At 46.1% G+C, this 20,093-nt stretch overlaps 1 protein-coding gene across 1 annotated transcript in view; it reads right to left on the minus strand.

Moving 5' to 3' along the window:
• Positions 1 to 19,641, minus strand: part of HHIPL1 (HHIP like 1) — a 139,919-nt gene extending 120,278 nt beyond the window's left edge. Inside the window, exons 1-2 of the mRNA XM_085626415.1 lie at positions 19,124 to 19,641; positions 1,652 to 2,301 (exon numbers count right to left, since the gene is read on the minus strand). Coding sequence (XP_085482541.1) covers positions 1,652 to 2,301; positions 19,124 to 19,411 — 938 coding nt within the window. The 5' untranslated portion in view covers positions 19,412 to 19,641. The remainder of the gene's footprint in view (positions 1 to 1,651; positions 2,302 to 19,123) is intronic.
• Between the last annotated feature and the right edge of the window lie 452 nt (positions 19,642 to 20,093).

Here is a 20,093-nt window from a genome sequence, read left to right on the forward strand (position 1 = left end):
CGTGCGGAGGCGTTCTGTATGCGTTGAAGTATCTTCTGGAGTTTGGCCGTGGGTTCCCACGTAGAGGGCGCTGCCGTAGTCCAGCCTGCTGGTGACGAGGGCCTGAGTGATCGTTCTTCTGGTTCCGGTGGGGATCCATCTGTAGATCTTGCGAAGCATACGGAGGGTGTTAAAGCAGGAGGAGGAGACGGCATTGACTTGTTGGGTCATTGACAGAGAAGAGTCCAGGATGAACCCCAGGTTGCGTGCGTGGCCGGTGTGTGTCGGCGCAGTTCGCAGCGAGGTCGGCCACCAGGAGTCGTCCCAGGCGTAGGGGGTGGAGCAGAGTTCAGTTTCAGGCGACTGCTCTTCCTCTATTCGGCGACGGCTTTCATCCCTTCGTGGAAGTTGGGTTTTGGCGGTGGTGGGGTCTTTGGTGAGGGAGAGGATCAGCTGGGTGTCGTCGGCATATGAGACTATGCTGAGGTCGTGCGATCGGATGATGTTGGCGAGCGGTGTCATGTACACGTTGAAGAGGGTCGGGCTGAGGGTTGATCCTTGGGGTACGCCGCAGGATCTTGGTGGCTTCGGATCGGAATGGAGGGAGGCGAACTCTCTGGGTTCTGTTGGTGAAAAAGGAGGTGATCCAGTACAGGGCTTTGTCGCGGATCCCTGCATTGTAGAGGCATGTGCGAAAGGTGTGGTGGCAGACGGTGTCCAAGGCTACAATTGTTATGTGTAATAAACTTTGCTTCCTCAGGGCAGAAAATTATATAATGAGGTTATGTCTTTTTTTCTTTTTCTACGAATAGGCTCACATATTTTTTTCCAAAATGAATGGCAAAGAAACATATTGGAAAGATGCATGGAAATACACAAACATTTAACTAAATCGATTATACTTCACAATGAATTGAAATTAAGAAATGTGAAAGTCTTTGTGCTTGGTGACTATTTGCAAAATTGAAACAACCATGAACAAAAGGGGCAAAAGCACACCCGCTCCATTTTTCAAACATTCTCGAATACGCTCCATATAGGAAATAGAGTTGGGATATTTCTTTAGGACAACAATATCCTAGCGCTAGACATAATTACTACTTCACCATTGAAACCTAAGTGAGCAACTCTGTGTGTAGTGCAGTGTTCTGAAAGATCACATGCAATCAAGGAGCAGCCTGGGATCAATCTAGCTGCCAACATCAGCCACATCAAAACCTATTTAGCCACAGAAGGCTAGGAGAAGAGGTACTTTCAAAGCCACGCGGAAGTATTTACTCAACTTTAAACAATTATAATGTGGAAGAAGCTTATTTTGTATTTGGTGAATGCAATCCACATCAACATTTTGACACAAGGTGGACAAACTCTTAGAGAGCTAGAATGCGGATAATCACTATGTTTCGGATCCACACAATAAGGACCAGTACTTGGACTAATTAGTTATTTAGGGACAGAAAGTAATGTTTTTCTCTTTCTTCATTGGAACAACGACTTGAGTAGTAAGACAATGTTCCTTTGGACTTCCTGTGGTTCACCAATACAAAACTGCTGACTACAAATGAAAATAATGCTGAACATAGAGGATCGTACAACTCATATCATTGCAACTACGTAAAACACTCTTCATCAGACCAGTACAAATATATAGATCATAATTAAAGAACTATACCTCTCAGAACTATGATCCAATGTGTTCATGTCACGAGAGGAAATGGTGAACTCACTAATTCGAATTCTCTCTTCAAAGTCTTCAATTTCAACCGAGTAGTAGACGTAGACTTTCCCATTGTGCTTGAACTTAGGATGGAAGACCAGACAAAGGAATCCCCGCTCATCTCCTTCCCAAGGAGATGTGAGTACTGCTTCTGTGATATTGAGGAATGGTTTTTCAAGCCTTGTCCGATCAGGCAGGTAGGTCCAAACCAAGCCCACTTGTTCTGCAATAAAAAACCTATGTGTACCATCGTTTGCATGTACCATAGCGACTGGATTCTGCAATCCGTTGGCCACTTCGATGAGACACATCTGTAAACAGCCCTCGGAGTCTGCTGTAATCAAGCCTAGATTTTTGGTCAGTTTTGTGTTGGTTAGCAGACGGGGAAAACAGTAGTCTTCATCATTGAGTGCCAAATAGTGGCATAACTTTGCCATATTATTTTCCAAATCCAACAAGTCCTTGTCGTCGGAAATATACCCAAAGATGGGCCTCCATTTTTGCCACACGTCTGTGCAGTAATCTTTACAAAGACCCGCCACGGTCCGCACTGGAGTAGATGGGTCCTCCGCATCAAACAAATGAGCTGCATATGGAGAGCACTCCTATAAAAAAAGACACCCTCTGTTAGTTCTTCTAGATGCTGAGAAATAACCTGTAGGCCACAGCAAATAAGTACTCATATTTCAAAACTATAAACAAATTAATATAATTAGATGGTAGTATGTCTATCTGTCGTGACACAAAATGGAGTATATTTCTGTCATTTACCTCCCTGTCCTGCATCTAGCAAGACCTTGAAGCCAATCGGACAAGATCTGCAGTGCCTTCCCTTTTATACCCCCTCCTCCCCAACTGACCATGCTAGTCTGTGACCTCTGACACACAATTCAAGACAGACATCAATGCACTCATCCCCCCAAATAAATGTATGTAGTACTACCGCCTATAAAACCTGCTACTGGATGTCAAAGCCCAGCAATAAGGATCTTCCTCTTGCCAGAGCTTCTTTTCACCAAGAAATATTGTTTAAAAATTATGCTGACACAATGACGGGCATTGTGTTTGATCCTACCTTTGACATCGGAGCCTCTACAAAGGCTAAATTAATTATGATGATGCTGGGAAGTAAATGTTGCCAGGTAGAATCGCAAGCCCTACTTACCACCAGAAGGACGTGTGTCTACTTGTTGTGACTGAAATCAATCAACCCAGACAATGAGAGCACCACAATATATTTAAAAGTACAGAATATGATTTCAGTCAAATTAAGTTTGGAGTATGTGTGGGAGGAGAGTGGATCTGCGGTGGTAGAGGGGGCACTCTTTGGATCTCAGCAGAGTCAATGACTTAGCAGTTTAGTTGAAACTACACCAATATCAATGAAAACATGTGCCTGAAAGGTATGGCTCCTAGCACCCGGAACCAGAAAGCAGGGCTCCTACTGAAGAGGATGAGTTTGGTTGTGTTATTTAATTCTGATAGTACTGATCTAGCATATTGATTCTGAATACACTCACTGATACGAGTACGCTAACTATGAAGTATCTGTCCTTGATGCATGGGTAGTACTTAGAGACCCTGGCATGTTTTTGATTTCTAGGATTCCTCATGTTTATAGGGTTCTTCCTAACATCTACTTCTAAATGGGTTTTGTTAAATATGACCTCCATTGCGAATGGGCAGAAGATATGTAAATTTAGCCCACTTGGAACTAAGATGACCCCTCTCCCTACAGGCCTGTAATTTTGTGTGATAGCCTAATGCATTCCGGGCGCTATACTCTTGTTTTCCTTTCACTGAACTAATCAGACTAACATACTTGTAATCATTCATTTGTAAGTGAAAAGTTCATGATTGGAGACGGTATCTGCAATGACCTGGATTGAGTTGGTCAGACTAGTTGGATCATGATTGGATCACAAGTTCCAGAGAGTTTGAGAACAATAAGCGGCGAGGTCTAACAGGGCTGAATTAAGTGAGAAGTTGCTTGTATTACTATCTAGGGTGCATATATACTAGCAGTTGATGTGGGACGGCTCCTTTTGTGGCATGGTCACGACTGGTTTGCATATGGTCAATCCATGTCTGTTGTGGCAGTGAGTAATTCGAAGTACTTGAGATTAATTCATGCATTCGCTCCAACACTCTTTGTTTTTCTTACTTAATAAAAAGATAAGACAGAGATGACATTTTAATGGGGTATCAGAGGTGCGGGCATAGGCCTACACCAAAGCCAGGGAACGTAGAAAGATTTTAACATGTGCATAGAAGCGCCATCTTGTGCTGAAAGCAATATGCCTCACAGAAGACAACACATACTTCTCAAGGTCTCTACACACAATACATGTAAACTCAAGCATAGCAGACCCATGTGTGGAGAAATTAGTAGATTTAACCAAGAGGTGGTCGGCCGACTCCAACCCAGGTGTGCAGGTAAAGAGGCCTATCCTGGGCCACGCACTAGGATATAATTTGGAAACAACTACAGGCCCCTCCATAGCCTGGAAAGTGGGCTGTCACCACCTTCTATTATGCGTAGGAGTACATTCCAGATCCAGCACAACCTGTTGCTCTGCTGATGCAGCAACAAAAATGCACATAGAGCACCTCCACTGGGCTCGCAGATACTGAGTTGATTGCGAGGAAAAGCACAGGATGATCAAGAAAGTTTAAGAAAGTGCAGGGTTCTCCAGCTGTACACGCGGTCTAAGGACTTTCACCCTTACATCTTAGGGTTTCAAAGACTTACACTTAAGTATAGGTTAAATTTGAAAACAACCTTGACATTCGGCTCAGTGTCGAGTAAAAATGGTCTGCGTGACATATGTTAAAATTTACTAGCTAATCCCAGGGATGTAAAGAGTGCCTGATTGGTTCCCATTCAAAGTTGTACATATATTAACATTCACTAGACTGGCACATTTTGAAAGGAAGAGAGCTGTGCTGGAGCTTCCAGTACATTTTGTGGACCATTGGTGATTAAATATACCTAGATGCTGACCATTCTCAGTCATGACCTCTCTCTTAGACTCATATATACCCTGAAATTAAAAGTCTTAAAAATTAATAGTATGTTGGTGGTAATTGTACGTTTAATTTCATGGTTATTTAAAAAAAAAACATTGTTCTCAGAATACTCTGAAGTTTCTGGCTAAATCCATCTCAAACATGGTGAAATATTTCAGATTTACAAAGAGAAAGTATTCTATATGGACTACATTCCAAATCTGATGTTTTTTCAAATATGATGACATTTCCGTGATTCTATCTCCTGACATAATCAATGTATCCTGTCCCACTAGTTTTGAGGGAGTTTTTGTTACTTTCTATCTTGTGGCATAAACATGTTTCTGGCATACCAATCAATCAATCAATCAAATTTACTTTATTCGGTATCCAACAATACCATAAAAGTGCAGCACAGTTATTTAAAAACACAATCGATAAAACACTCTACATTTGTTTAAATAATTAATAAAATTATGTACAGATATCAGTGCGAGACATCGTAAGAATACTACTAGGTCTGACTAACAATTATTTTGAATGAGGCTCCACATCACAGTAAAAAGCCAGGATATGGGTTTCTGGACCGAGGCAACAATAAGTCCAACCTAAGAGAGGGGAGTTTCATAACCCAATTCAGCAACCAAAATCTATCGTGTTTCTTAATCTCGCGGCCATCCTTAAAAAATTCACAGTGCAATAAAGTGTAAGAGCCTCCTTGGACAGTTTTAAAAATAACAAGGCCAACCTTGCATGTTTCAACCTCAAGGACTTTAAAATACTCTTTAAAAACAGCCTCCTGGGGTGAGCATAAAAAGGGCACAATAAAACAAAATGAAGCGTGTCCTGCGGAGACTTATAGTCGCAGCCGCATGGACCCCGCAATTCGATTGACGTAAAAAACCCTGATGGGCTCCCCAATGTTTGTTGGAGTAGGTTCATCCTAAATCTAGTAATCAGGAATCTGTCATGGGCGTTATAAATCTACCCCAGGTATGGTTCCAAGCCTGGGCTAGATTTTGTAAGTAAGTAGGCTCTCACAGTGGGTTTAAACATCTCAGTGCCCTCTGGTTTAAAAATGCCGACTTGATGATCGTCTTATCCCTTACTGCCAACAGTTCCGGTTTATTATAATAGTTGGCAAAACCCAAACCAGAAAGGGTTTCCTTTACATATTTCAGCCAATGAATATTATGCCCATGCTCCCTATTGATACAATCGGTTAAAATCTGCCTACCCAAGGTGGCTTCTGGGTTAATCCATATTTTTAACCAACACAATAGGGGTTTTAATTGTATCTCATCTCTGATGTAAGAGAGACCTAGCTCTTCATGAATTGAGTAGGATGGAGTGCTCTGTGGGACTCTAAGTAACCTTCGCATAAATTTGTCTTCTTCAACTTGTATCCTTGATGGATCTGCGAATCCCCATACCTCGCTGCCGTATAGCATTTTTGCCTTGCAGATAGCTCAGTACAAATTCACGATTTGTTCAGGGGCCCATCGTCCCAACCTATGTGCGAATTTCATAATTGCCCCCAAAGAGCTAGTGAGTGATGTACATTTCTCTTCTATCAATTTGTTGACTCTGATATTGGTATCAAACACAGTTCCCAAATACGAAAATGCCTGCACTTTTTCTATGGGGTGGGAGCCAATCCTAAAGGTGACTTTCCTGCCTGGTCTTTTTCCCATCTCCATGATGTAAGATTTGGAGAGGTTAGCGGACAACTCCAGTTTCTCCATAAAAAATTACGAAACCGTCAATTAGTTGCTGGAGGCCCCGCGCGGTGCCTGACAGAAGCACCGCGTCATCCGCATACAATAAGACCGGTATTTCTCTATTGCCTATCCTCGGACTATCCGCCCCCAGTGACTTCTCTAGGCCATTAATATATAGTGTGAATAAAAAGGGTGCCATTATATGCAGCCCTGTCTAACCCCCCTGGAGCAGGGAAAGGAGTCCAACATGACACCCTCATCGTTATATCGGACTCGGGCTGAGGTGTGCTGGTGTAACGTACATATAATACTAACCAATCCTGGGTCCACGCCCATGGCCCCCAAGGACTCCCACAGTTTTGTACGATTAACCCGGTCAAAAGCTGCTGTCAAGTCCATGAAGGCCAGGAACATTGTCTCTTTACTAGCAACAGTGTACTTGGCAACAAGGAGATAAAGATTCAGGCATTGGTCAGATGTTGAACGATCCGGCCTGAAACCATATTGGATGTCCGAGATGATGTCATGCTCGTCCGCCCAATCCATGAGGCGATTAAGAATTGCTCTCCCCATGACTTTCACTGAGACGTCAATGAGCGAAATTGGCCTATAACATTGTGGATTGTCTTTATTACCCTTTTTAAAGATTGGGACAATTATCGCAGTGGACCAAGAAGGGGGCATACCTTCCTCCACTGCTGTGTTGATTACTCTTACTAGGATAGCCGCCCAGAAGTCTACTTGAGAAAGCAAAAGGTCCGGGGGGATCCCATCCGGGCCTGGGGCCTTATTACGGGTCAAGCCCTCAATTCCTGCTTTTATTTCACTTAAAGAGAAAGGGGGTTTCAAAACTGTTCGATTTCCTACCCCCTCGAGTGGAGGTGCTATACTTAAGCATTCATGATTGTAAAGTCCTTTGAAATGCTCCACCCAAGCATCTGTTAAAATATGACAGGCAATTTTAGATGTGTTCTTATCTTGGAAGAATGGATCATTGACAGTTTTCCAGAAGGCAGTCATGTTCCTCGCTTCGGCTGCTTACCTCAGATTTTCCCATGCCTCGTTTTGCAGTGAGGTTTTTCGTTGTTTGAGAGCCTGTTTATATCTCCCCCTGCACCTGGACACCCTGGTAGTATCTTTGGGGACGATCTTTAATACTGCTTTTAGGTTTCTCAAGGCGCTGGAACATTGCTGGTCGAACCACCTGGGGGTGTCATCTGCTTCTTTTCTACTTCCACTTCTAAGCTGTCCATCTATACAATGAGCAACTCCCTCAAAGGCAGCGATTAAGCCCGCCCCCACGATAGCCAGGTCTAGGCACTTCCATATCTGTTGATGTTCCTCTGTTAATAATACCTTGTAAAGTTTATCAGGATTAATATTTGCCCATCTTAATCTCCTTCCCTGGTCCGTGGCTTTGATGGAGCCTCTAATCAGTTTACAGGGGGGATGCCTAACTTGATCAGAATCCTGTAAAATAAGGACTAGCGGATTGTGATCGCTAAAGATGCTTGGTTCAACATTAAAACTCAATATCCAGCGAATTAAGGTGGTAGGTACAAAAATAAAATCAATGATAGAGCCTCTTCCGTTTCCTTTAAACGTTGGGGCAATGCCCGGGTCCCCAACTACTCTTATCAGATCCAGTGTGTGTGTTAGGGCGTGGGTGCCCAGCACCTTACTTAGCTCAAATCCCTCCCTAGTATGTTCCATATGTAATCCTGCTTATTTATTATGTTAATTTCTAAGGCGCACAGCTACCCACAATGGGGTCTCCCGGCGCCGCCGATGACATGGCGAAAAAGGGATCACTGTGGTTAAGATTTATTGGCGAGGGAAGAGCCAGGTCTTCAAGTTCTTTCGGAAGTTATGGAAGTAAGGTTCCAGTTTTAATGACAGAGGTAGTGAATTCCAGAGTTTAGGTGCCATGCACGAGAATGAGTGGCCGCCCATTCTGGACAGCCTAAAACGGGGGATATGAAAGTTGCCCTGAGAAGAGGATCTGAGAGAACGGACAGGAACGTAAGGACGAATGAGAGATTGCAGGTACGCAGGGGCCGTCTGATGTTTAATTTTAAACATTATGCACAGAGTCTTGTATTTGATGCGATTTTCTATACGCAGCCAGTGTAGATCTTGAAGAAAAGGAGAGACGCAGGTCCTCCTGGGAATATTACATAGGAGGCGGGCCGCTGAATTTTGGACTAACTGCAGTTTCCGCAGAATCTCCTGGCTGCCCCCCAACTATAGTACATTCCCGTAGTCTAGGCGTGATGTAATTAAGGCCTGAACTACAGTGCGCTTGGTGGAGTCCGGTAGCATCCAGAGGATCTTCCGTAACCATCTCAAAATGGTAAAACAGGTAGCTGCAACACTGACCACCTGTTGCCGCATCAAGAGTAGATCGTCCATAATAAAGCCGAGGTTCCGCACCTGACCTATTGTAGTAGGCCAATGTTGGGGGCCCCAAAGGTGTTTGTTATTACCTAGTATCAGCACCTCCGTTTTCTCACCATTTAGTTTTAGAAGATTAGTCTGCATCCACTCCGTCACCTTACCCAGACCAAGCTGAAGCGAGGAGGGGGTACTTTCCTCTCCCGATGATAGTGAAAATATAGTCTGGTTATCATCTGCATATGAGTAAAGAGCTAAGCCAGAGGTCTCCACAATATCTGCCAAAGGACGTATATAGATATTGAAAAGCAGAGGGCTAACTGAGGACCCCTGGGGAACTCCATATGCAGATGGGCGGATAGAAGATGAGGCAGTTTGTGAAAAGATCTGAAAGGAGCGATTATGTATAAAGGAGGCCAACCAGGCCAAGGCTGAACCCGCTACCCCTGCAGACCTGAGGGCGTTCAATAGGATGGAATTCGACACAGTGTCGAACGCGGCACTTAAATCCAGAAGGATAAGAGCCGCCGATTCTCCCCTGTCAAGAAGAGAGCGGAGATTCTCGGTCACTCCGAGTAGAGTGGTCTCGGTGGAAAAATGCGAACGAAAGCCTGATTGAGAGGGATGGAGAAAACCGGACGATTCTATGTACAGCGACAAATGGGTGTTAACATGTCTCTCAAGAATCTTGGAGAACATAGGCAGCAAAGAAATCGGGCGGCAGTTTGAAAGAATTTTGGGGTCCGCTGTAGGCTTTTTAAGAAGAGGGACCACCATAGCCCGCTTCCAGTCCTCAGGGACATTTGATTCACGAAGGGAGGCATTTAAGAGGGCATGAATAATAAGAAGGGAATCAGGGGAGAGCTGACGAAGAATATCCATCGGAACTGGATTTGACCTTGGATAAGCAATCAGATAAAGTTTGTTGATCCAGCCTGGGCCATTTGAGTAACAAAGGGCGGGCAGAGACAGGGACTGGCAGTGATGGTACAGACTGCAAAGAAGAAGATGGAGGCTGAGGTCCCAAAAGGGAACGATAGATAGTTTCTACTTTGGTGGTGAAAAAGTCTGCAATCTCATTGCAGCGAGGCTCGTCGAGCGAAGGTGGAGATGGGGAGGCCTTGGAACCAGCCAGATTTTTGACCATAGCAAAGAGTACCCGAGGGCGGTTAGAAGAGTTATTTATCTCGTCTATTACAAAGATGGATTTTGACTTCCTACAGGCCAGATGATACTGTCCAAGTGCTGCTCTGTAGGTAAGTTTGCAATGAGGACTGTAGCTCTTTCTCCACCTACGTTCCAAATGCTTACACTCAGATTTCATGAGTTTTAACTCATCCGTGAACCATGGTGCCGGGGGGTGATGGCCTAGGCTGCGTTTACGACACAAAGGCAGATGAAGGTCTATGGCAGAAGACAGCCACGAAGAGACTGCTAGGTTCAAAGGCAAGAGAGGGAGATCAGGGTCTGGGCGAGAGGCAAGTAGAGAGGTATTAAAACCAGGGAGGTCTAATTTTGACCATGCTCTGTAATAGCTGACCGAGTCTGAGCTGTGGACTGGAGCAGATCTCTTAATCTGCAGACTAAAATGGATGGCATAATGGTCAGACCAATCCAAGGGGGTAGACGGGCTGCATGCGTAGTCAAGGGTAGAGAAAATTGGATCCAAAAAGTGCCCTGCCTGGTGGGTCGGGCCATGATTACGTAAGAAAATGTTCAATGCCTCCAAGTCCGTCAAAACAGCGCTGATTAAATTGTCTTGCGTGTTTTCCAAATGTAGGTTAAGGTCCCCCACAATGGTGAAATTGGCCGACTTTAGAGCGAAAGGGGCAACTAGTTCTGCCAGTGATGATAGCCAACTCGTGGAGTTAGTCGGGGGGCGATACATCAGTATACCCGAGAATGTCCACTGGGGTGTGACTGTCAGTTTGAAAAGAGCAGCTTCACACATGGGGAACAGAAGAGCTTCAAGGGTGCATACATAGCTAGATTTAAAGATTATTGCAATACTCCCACCTCTACCAGAGGCTCTATCACACCTCACCACTACATAGCCCGAAGGAAGGGCAATGGCCACATCAGGGCCAGACCCGGAGTAAAGCCAAGTTTCAGTCAAGAACACTGCATCGGGCTGTTCTGAGTGAAGGAGGTCAAATATTTGGGCCTTGTTTTTGGACAGTGATCGGCAATTAATACTGATTAGCTTTATGGTCACATTTCCAGAATCTCTGGGGGTTTTAAGGGACAAATGTTGGGACAGTGGTCTGTTTATTTTAGGTTTCACAAAAAAATTGCATTGAGGACACTTACGATAACAGATGGTAGTCATGTCCATAGGGTTACAGTGTAAGGAGTTGTCATGTAACCGTCGCAGATCAGAGGCAGAATACTTGTAAGTCGAGCCGCTATTCATGTACGAAGCGGCGTACTGACTGGCCGCTGGACGCTCCAGGGCGCGGACGGGCGCAGACGGGCTTGCCTCTGGCGCGCCTCCGGCGCGCCACCGGCGCACCCGCTGCGCGCTGGCATCCGGGTGTTAAAATACGTCCGGTCGTCAGGCCAGGGGGCGTGCCCAATCAGCCAGCAATGTCCTCCCTCTCTGTTGAAGATCTAAAGACGAGAGGGAGGCGCATTCCCCCTTGCAGTTGAGTAAACGTTTGCACAGGTGGCAGTTGAAGTCACCCATCACCACCAACTGAGCGCTACTTGCCCCATTTAATTCTAATCCTATCAGCCTATGGTCCAATTCTGCCAAACTGGCCAGTGTCTGTCCACCATTAATGGCATTATAGAAATTAATAAAAATCAGTTTCCGTCCCCTGGTTATGAGTTGTATACCGTGGGAGCAAGGGGAGTCCCAGGCGAGGTCCTCCCATTTTCTCCTTATCCTAAAGTCCACATAAGTAATGAGACCTCCTTTTGCTCGTCCTGCCGGGGATCTCCGGGCAGGCACGAAGTACATTTTGTACCCTTCTATTGCAAGGTTTGAGGAATCTACCTCCCATGTTTCCTACAGGCAGATGATGTTAAATCTCCTTATGTATTCTAGCCAGTCCTTATTTATTAGTTTACTCGACAGACCAGCTATGTTCCAGCAGATTAAATTAAAAATTCCCGGTCCTCCTAATGCTGAGGAGTTAACCCTTAGGTCAACATGCTCCTTATGAGGTACTGACCCTCTAGGGGACTGGATTTATTGTTAATCCCGCTGTGGGCTAACTGTGATGGGGACTGTGATAGCGTGTAAGTTGGTCCCCCGCCTGGTCCTCCAGTGTCATTAACATGATACACATCCTCCAGAGGATCTCCTTGGACTATGGGTGGCTCCTTGGAGACTCAATCTAGATCACTAAGGGCGGAAAAACTTTGAAGGGGGGCATATCGATTAAAAACCGGGACTAAATCCCCCCCCCCCCCCCCCCAAGCTCCCTCCCCTCAATTGCCTCGGGTCTTCCCTATTCTGTGCTGGCAATAAATCTCTATAAAAAAAGCCCAGTTGGCGCAATCTTACCCTGGAGTCGCTTTCTTCCTGTTGGATACCTTTCTTTTGGTAATAGAGCAGGCTCCTTACCAGCTCCGGGTATCTAAAATTTTAAATTACACAATCTCCCAGGGACCCCTTCCTACTTTTCCCAATCCATGATACTCCATGATACTCTTCTGGCCATTAGAATATGTCTATGATTGCTAATGCTAAAACCTGCATTGATGGTCAACCAGTGAGCTGCTTTGTTAATCAATGCGCCTGTGGTTTCTTCCCTGCCTGCTGTGTATGCATTGATCCCTGTCAGAACCACCGTGTACGGACTTGCGGCTGGGGGTAGATCTAATACTGGCAATTCCTGGGTGTTGTTTCTGGCATACATTAATGGGCTAGTCTCGAGGTTGAAGGCAGCCATAATCATTTGCCACCAATTTACAGGCCTGGTTATATGTTAGAATATTAGAAAAAATATTGGCTAACAATAATATTGCGTCCCAAACACTGTTTATAAAAATGTCGTACCCTTGCTTATAGGATATCACTCCAATGGCGGTAAAATTTTGCTAAACAATACTTCAGATGCAATATTTCTCTCAGACAATATTTTGGTTACGAGTTTATGGTATTATGCTACAGATGTCTGTAATGAGAATTGAACAGCCACTTTTACCCTCATATGTTTTTCTGCAAATAAAAGAACATTTGTGGTATTTTAGCAGGTGCAAAAATCATTGGTATTCAAATTGACTGTGCAAACACAAAGTGATTACAAGGCAATGAAACTAGCAAGAAACAGGTCAGAATAGCATCTAATATGCAAGAATCACAAAGGCAGGTAGTACAATGTGACAAACAACATACAGCTGCGTCCATTTCGAAATTACCACCACAAAAGAGTGAATTCCTGTCCTAATAACATACAAACAAACAAAAGAAGAATGAAAAACTACATCTTCAAAAATCATCATCATTAGGACATGCAGACTGAGCTAATGGCCCTGTCAACATACGCCAGTTAGTATAAAAAAGCTACACTAGGTTGACAAACACCATAAGCCCTGACACAATCAACCCCACATAGGTCAATGAATAATACCTACGACAAAGAGGTGTAGAAAATTACTCCATTACACATATGAAGATGCACAAGGCAAAAACCCTTAGTAGTCTACCTGCAGGCTGCCCCAGGACACCTCATTCTGCTTTGGCACGAGCCAATGGTATTACAACATGCCCTTCTGGAGGAGGTGGAGGATACGGAGGTACAGACGTGATATTTAAATTCCAACTTTTACATCATCATATCAGCATTGATAAAGCGCTTGGACGTATTGTTGAATCAAACTAAACGCATGTCGCTCAAAAAGCAACCATTCTCACAGTGAACATTATTTGAACTGTCAACTTTTTCATCAATCTCAAAAAAGCGTACTTGGTTTCTAGGTGAGGAAATCACCACTAGCTGAGACCTAAGCACCAACACCATATTTCCATTTATTTCCCTACCAAGCACCACACAATAGCCATTGTAGGATTACCAAATGTGGTTAGATTCTTTGATTGCATAGTGGTCCATCCAAAGGCACTGGATTAAGTGTATAAGAGGTAAAGCTCTCTCAACATCCAGATGGATTTTGACGCAGGTCTATGCATCACAATCTGCAACGATAAAAATCCTAGATTTATATTACTCAAAGAGGGAGCAGAAGATGGTGTAACTGTAGGGTTTACTGTACAGTCTCTCAACTCAGACATTAAAGACCAAACATTCCTGTAACCCTGCCATTATTCCCGGGTATTTCTAGGAATTAAAGGGCCTAGATGCACTTATCGGTGCTTTTTAGGTCTCGGCTGCGAAGGCTGCGCTTGCGCAGTCTCGCTCCGAGATTTAATGACTTGGAGAAGAGGGGCTTGAACCCGCCCCTCTTCTCCCCTGTTCTCCATTGGCTGGCCTCGTAAATGCTGGCCAGCCATTGGAGAAGAGGTCCCGTCACTCCGATCATGCCCCGTCCTTTTCGGATCGGGGGCGTGTTTTTTGCAGAAAGTCTCATTCTCTCCTCCAGCCAATGGCTGGAGGAGAGAAGAGCAAAACACGCCCCCGAATCCGAAATGGACGCTGCGTTTCTCCGAGGCATTTCTGCTCTGCCTCGGAGAAAGGCGGTGGTGTGCCTTTTGCTCTGCCTTGTTTTCCTTCTGTTTTGAGACGTTTTAAAGAGAAAAATTAGTTTAAACATTGTACATGTGCGGGAGGGCGGAGGACCATCAGCAGAGGTCATGGGAGAGAGGCCATGGGAGTGAATGAGCAGGGCTAAGAGGGTAACATATGATGAAAAGAGTGGAGCTGTGTGAGGAGCCCTGGGCGCAACAGAGTGAAGGGAGGGATGTAGGGGAAAGGAGTCAACACGAACAGCCTGGTGCCTGGCCAACGAAAAGAGGGGAGCGGTGCAGGAGCCATGAAGGCCCACAGAGACGCTCATCGCTGTGAAGCCTGCCTCATAGCACGCAAGCGCTATGCACCACCCCACGTGATGGAGGCTGGAGAGACGGAGCACTGAGGCAGGAAGGATGCGTCTCTGGCTTTTCAAGCCCCACCATAGACTAACTCCTCTTCCTCTGCCGAGCCTGTGACGCCGGCCCGAACACTGTCACCCTTCCGAGGAGGCCACAGGATAGCGCTTGAATTACACATCCGCAACGAGGCGCGCAAGGAGCTAGCCTTTATGCATTGAGGTGACTGGCTCATACTGGCATTGGTGCTTATTGTTATTACTAATATACGGAGCTAGGGCATTAGGAAGGCCCAGCATCGTCTACGGGGCTCCTACAAGTTCGAAATTGGCGTCTATATCACGCGCATGCGCATTTCTCAGTGCAAGAGCCCTTGTATTTTAGTGGATCTCAAGCAATATCACCATAGACAAAAACCCACAGCGCCTTTTTTAACACTTTATTTGTCTTTATTTCATTATTTAAATATTTATTTTACTGGCAGCATCGTCTTTGTGGAGCGATTATTTTTTTGGAAGAGCACACGGTTCACAGAGCAGGAAACTATTTGGGTAGATAAAATAGATTCCAAATTAAACAAATGCAAAGAAACGTCTGATTTTAGCACAACCTTTTATTCACAAAAATCAAACAGATACCCATGGGCCGGAAGGAGTGCAAAACGCGTCTGTGATTGTTGAACATATCTGAGATGTGTCTGTTTTTCACATGACTACGTCGTTACGTGTTTTTCATTTTCAAAAAATGCATTCTCGCGGTTTCGGCGTGTTTAGTTGAAGTGAAATTCCGGACATTCGCTAAAACTGATAGATTTGTTTAAGATTTTGATATAATTAAAATATATCTTTGGTCATGTATAAAAAAAAAACCTTCAAACTGAAAATTCTCGCAGTGCTTTGATACTGTATGATGTCACTGTTAGGTTACACGAAGAGGCCCGCAACAAGCGCCTTACCCACTGAGCTATTGTGCCGAATGCGAACGATGTCTACCCGGGAAGAGCGATACGAGCGTTTTATTTAATTAGCATTATTTTCAGGTAAAACAGGTTAGATACACGTTCAAGAGTGCCGTAGAGCTATGCAAAAGCGCAGTCTTACGAAAGCCTGATCCGTGACGTCATGCGCAATTCGTCGAGGAGTGGGTCGGCCCTTCCTGAAATTGTCTGAAACGTTTGGGGTTTCCTTGTGTGTTTATTTGAAGTTTTCTAGCCCTTTTCCACGCACGGGTGGGTGGTGTGTCTTTTTGTACCTTGTGTGTTTGTCGGTTCAGAAGTTGTCGTTGCTTACAGGAGTTTGTGCGCCTGCTTTCAGGTGTGGGAGCTGCAATGCCAGGTGAGGGCTGGGTGTGTACCACGGCGGCGGCTCTCTGGGCTGGGGTGGGACCGGCGGCTTTCAAAATACCCCTGCCCACACAAACACCGTTGTATAGCTCTGTATGTACCCCTCCCTCCCCCCCCCCCTGGAGGTGCTGGGGGGGGTCTCTCCTCCAAGCTGAATATACCCCCCCGTTGCCAGCTATTTCCCTTCAGCAGCTCCGTGTATGTGCGTTATTACATTGTGTCTGTGTGTGCCCCCTAAAGTACACGTTGTCATAAAATAAATGGTGCGTATTAAAGATGTGCTCCTTTTATTCCACCAGTAATGGATATGACGCAAACGTGACCCGGGTACGCAAGCAGGGGGGATCAGTAATCGTTGATTGTTTTAGGGGACAATGGTGGGTGTTACTTAAATGTTGGTGTCTGGGGCTGTTGATGGGACATTAACCCCCCCCCCCCCGTTCCAGAACTGAAATGTCTTCTGTGATGTTCGACAAGTGCGTGCGGCAACGGGACAGCGCACTAAGGCCGTGGGGTAGGCGATTCTGAGTGGAACTTGTGCCTGTAGCGCTGCACTTTGGTAATTTGTAATAAACCGTAAGACTTTAAGTATTGAAACGTAAAACACATAAGAATAAGTAGTCCTTCCTTTTTTCTGCTTGAAGGCTTGGGAGTCTGCCAGGGTCTCCATGCAGACCTGGAAGTGATGGGTGATTCTAATGGACACTGAGGGGTGTGTGTGAGGGGCGGGGTGTTGGCAGGGAGGATGGGGCCTGGGCAGTATGTGGGACGCGGTGCTTCGAGGATCCTGCCAGGTGGTGAGGTGTAGGTGAATGGGGGGGGGGGCTACTGTCGGGTGGTGAGGTGTGGCGTCACTGCGGTGTATGTTACAGGCCCCTCCCCCCCAGGTTACAGCATTGTCGGCACGTTACAGGCTCTGTCCCCCCGTTAATGCACTGTCTGCAAATTACAGGCTCTGCAATCCCCCCGGTTACCGTACTGAGAGCGTTACAGGCTCTGCCACCCCCGCCCCCGGTTAATGCACTGTCTGCGCGTCACGGGCACTGCCCCCCCCCCCCCCCGGTTAATGCACTGTCTGCAAGTTACATGCTCTGCCCCCCCGCCCCCCCCCCGGTTACTGTACTGTGCGCATTACAGGCTCCCCCCGTTACAGCACTGTCTGCATGTTACAGGCTCTCCCCCCCCCCCGGTTACGTGCTCTGCCCCCCGCTACAGGCTCTGCCCCCCCCTTACAGGCTCTGCCCCCCCCCGCGTTAACGCACTGTCGGCGCGTTACATGCTCTGTCTAGGTTAATGCACTGTCTGCAAGTTACAGGCTCTGCACCACCCCCCTCCCCCGATTACTGTACTGTGCGCGTTACAGGCTCTGCCCGCCGCACCCCCCCTCCACGCAGGTTACAGCCCTCCGGCCTGTGTTTAGGGGGAGGTGGTGACGACATCAGGGCTGCGACTCCGGACTCAAACTTTGGCTGCGGCCTGGCTTCACAGACGCGCCTCCTTGAGGCCCACTCTAGGCGCTGTGCGGGCAGCCGGTGGGTAAACCCCAGTGCAGAGGCACTTGTCAGTCGACCCTATTGCACCATTCATTTCACCATCAGCTGATGACGTCAGGGCGGTCGTTTCCGGTGACTTTACCTTTCTTTGACTTCAGTGAGAGGATTTGTGCGACAGTCATGCTGGATGATGGGGTGAGGTGGAGGAAGGCGGTACAGAGGTCTAATTTTCTAGCACAAAATGTAAATGTCTGCAATCTGCTTGTTTGGGAATTTACAGGGCCTTTTCCCTTCGATAAATGTCAGCAGATTCGACATGCCAATATTTAAATGGGGTACGCAGACTTTATTAAACCCAGTAATAAGCTCTGACCCACTGGTAACTGCAGCACCAACGTCAAACTGGGGTTTGGGCAGGATTATAATTACAGAGGCATTTGTAATCCGTGCATTAGGTGTCTCTAGGGTTTCAGTACATTGAGTCCTGAATAGAAGTGCCCATTACAAACAAAAGCTTGTACAGGGATCAGAGTTGAGTTGTGTGGCAATTACCTCGTTTTCGCACTCACAAAGGAGACCTCGGCAGCTGTAAACGGGTCTCGCCTGCTTAGAATCCCTCTGTGAATTCCCAGCAGGCACAACAACAAGCATTTACAATGCAACGGTCTCGGCATTGTTAAAGTTAGAGCTAATGGCATTGCTCGTGATATTATTTTTGTTTATGTTTTTAAAACATGTAAAGAAACGGCATTGTTATTTACAATGTCAATAGCTTAATCTGTGTGTGGGTGCAAATGCAAAAGGTCTCGCATTTGAGAGTGATTAAGCTATTGACATTGTAAATAACAATGCCGTTTCTTTAAATGTTTTAAAAACAAAAACATAAACATAAACAAAAATAATGTCATGAGCAATGCCAATAGCTCTAACTTTACCAATGCCGAGACCATTGCATTGTAAATGCTTGTTCCATGTATCTCTGAGTTTAGTTGAGGAGAGCACAAATCCCTCCCCTACATTATGCGGCTTGCTTCACCTTGGGGTCCGCTCCTCACCACCAATGAATGTTGCAGGGCGGGCTCTCCACAAGCTCTTTGCGCGCCAGTGAGTTTATAAAGAAAACACATAAGTGGCCGCTGTTTGTTGCGTGCAATAAAAATGGTTAATGGCTCACCTTTTACCCTAATTAACGTCGCTTGCCTGTAGGGCTGGTAAGGCAGTTCAGTGGGTTAAGCACCTGCTGCTTTCATGTTTGTGCGTTAGCTACAGGCTCGAACCACAACCTCTAAGTTTGGAGTACATACACATCGATAACAGAGCACAACTGAAATAGGTAGGTAGTATCAGTCGGAATACATTTTGCACGAAGGAACAACTGTTTATGTGAAATGAAGACCCTACCCCATTATACCCTGCAGTGCTATTTAAAGGGGGCCCTCCTGCTTGACGTACCGCCGCCTGGTACCGCACACTCACCTGGCACAGAATGTCCTGCACGTGGGCTGCGCAGGAGGCGTGCAGGGAGTGCTCGAGACGCCCCAGCACCCTGTAGTAGCGGTCCATGAGCTCCCGGTCGCGAGCCGCCTCGCAGCAGCCGAACTCGCGGTACTGAACGCAGAAGAGCAGCTCGCGGGAGGGCCGGAAGGGGGGCTTGAAGTCGAGGCACTGGGGGTGGGAGTCCGTCAAGCCCGGACATGATGCGAGCAGCAGAGCCCAGGCCAGACCCAGCTCTGCCGCTCTCCTGGTTACACCACTGCCTCTCATCTCCGTCGGGGTTCACTTTCTCGTTCTGTCGCCGTTTGTTTTTATCCAGAGCTGGAAACTAGCTGTGAAGTCAAAGCCCTTCGTAGAATTGTCGTTTTGCAGTTGCTGACTGACTCTCTCGCCGCCCTCCTCCCCCAGCCGTGGGGTATGGTCTGAGGCCAGCTGCCTCCCCTTGGCAGGCAGTACGTGCACTTTGTCCACAACTGTGTGCACGTTCTTTCTTCATCTGTAGTTGCGTTTGTGGAGCGAGAGCCCCAATCCCGACACCTAACTGCTGCTGCCCTGTTCGTTTTATTACTTGTAAATATTTACTACAGTTTCCGACTCTCGGCAGTCATTCTGAATTTAAAATGGAGAAAGAACAGTTAGATTTTTACGGTGTCTGTCCGAGATGTGTCAGTTAAAATCTTAGTAATCCTTACAGATATCTTAAATGTTTGTACGCTGTAACTTTCTATCATTTATATTATCACTGCCCTTGATATCTCCGCTAGATATTTAGGTCTCGACTAGGCACTGCTTGCACTGTGTCTTAGACCTACTGCATTCAGGTATGGGCTTGACGTTCCGCCCTTTTTCCAAGACCATCTTTTCAATTGGCTCCTCTTACTTTCCTTTGGGGAGTGTCTTTTTAATTTGACCAAAAGAGTTTCTGTTTCACTTTCTCGCCTTTGAGAACTTC

Source organism: Triturus cristatus, chromosome 9 (assembly GCF_964204655.1).
Source record: "Triturus cristatus chromosome 9, aTriCri1.1, whole genome shotgun sequence".
Classification (NCBI taxonomy): domain Eukaryota; kingdom Metazoa; phylum Chordata; class Amphibia; order Caudata; family Salamandridae; genus Triturus; species Triturus cristatus.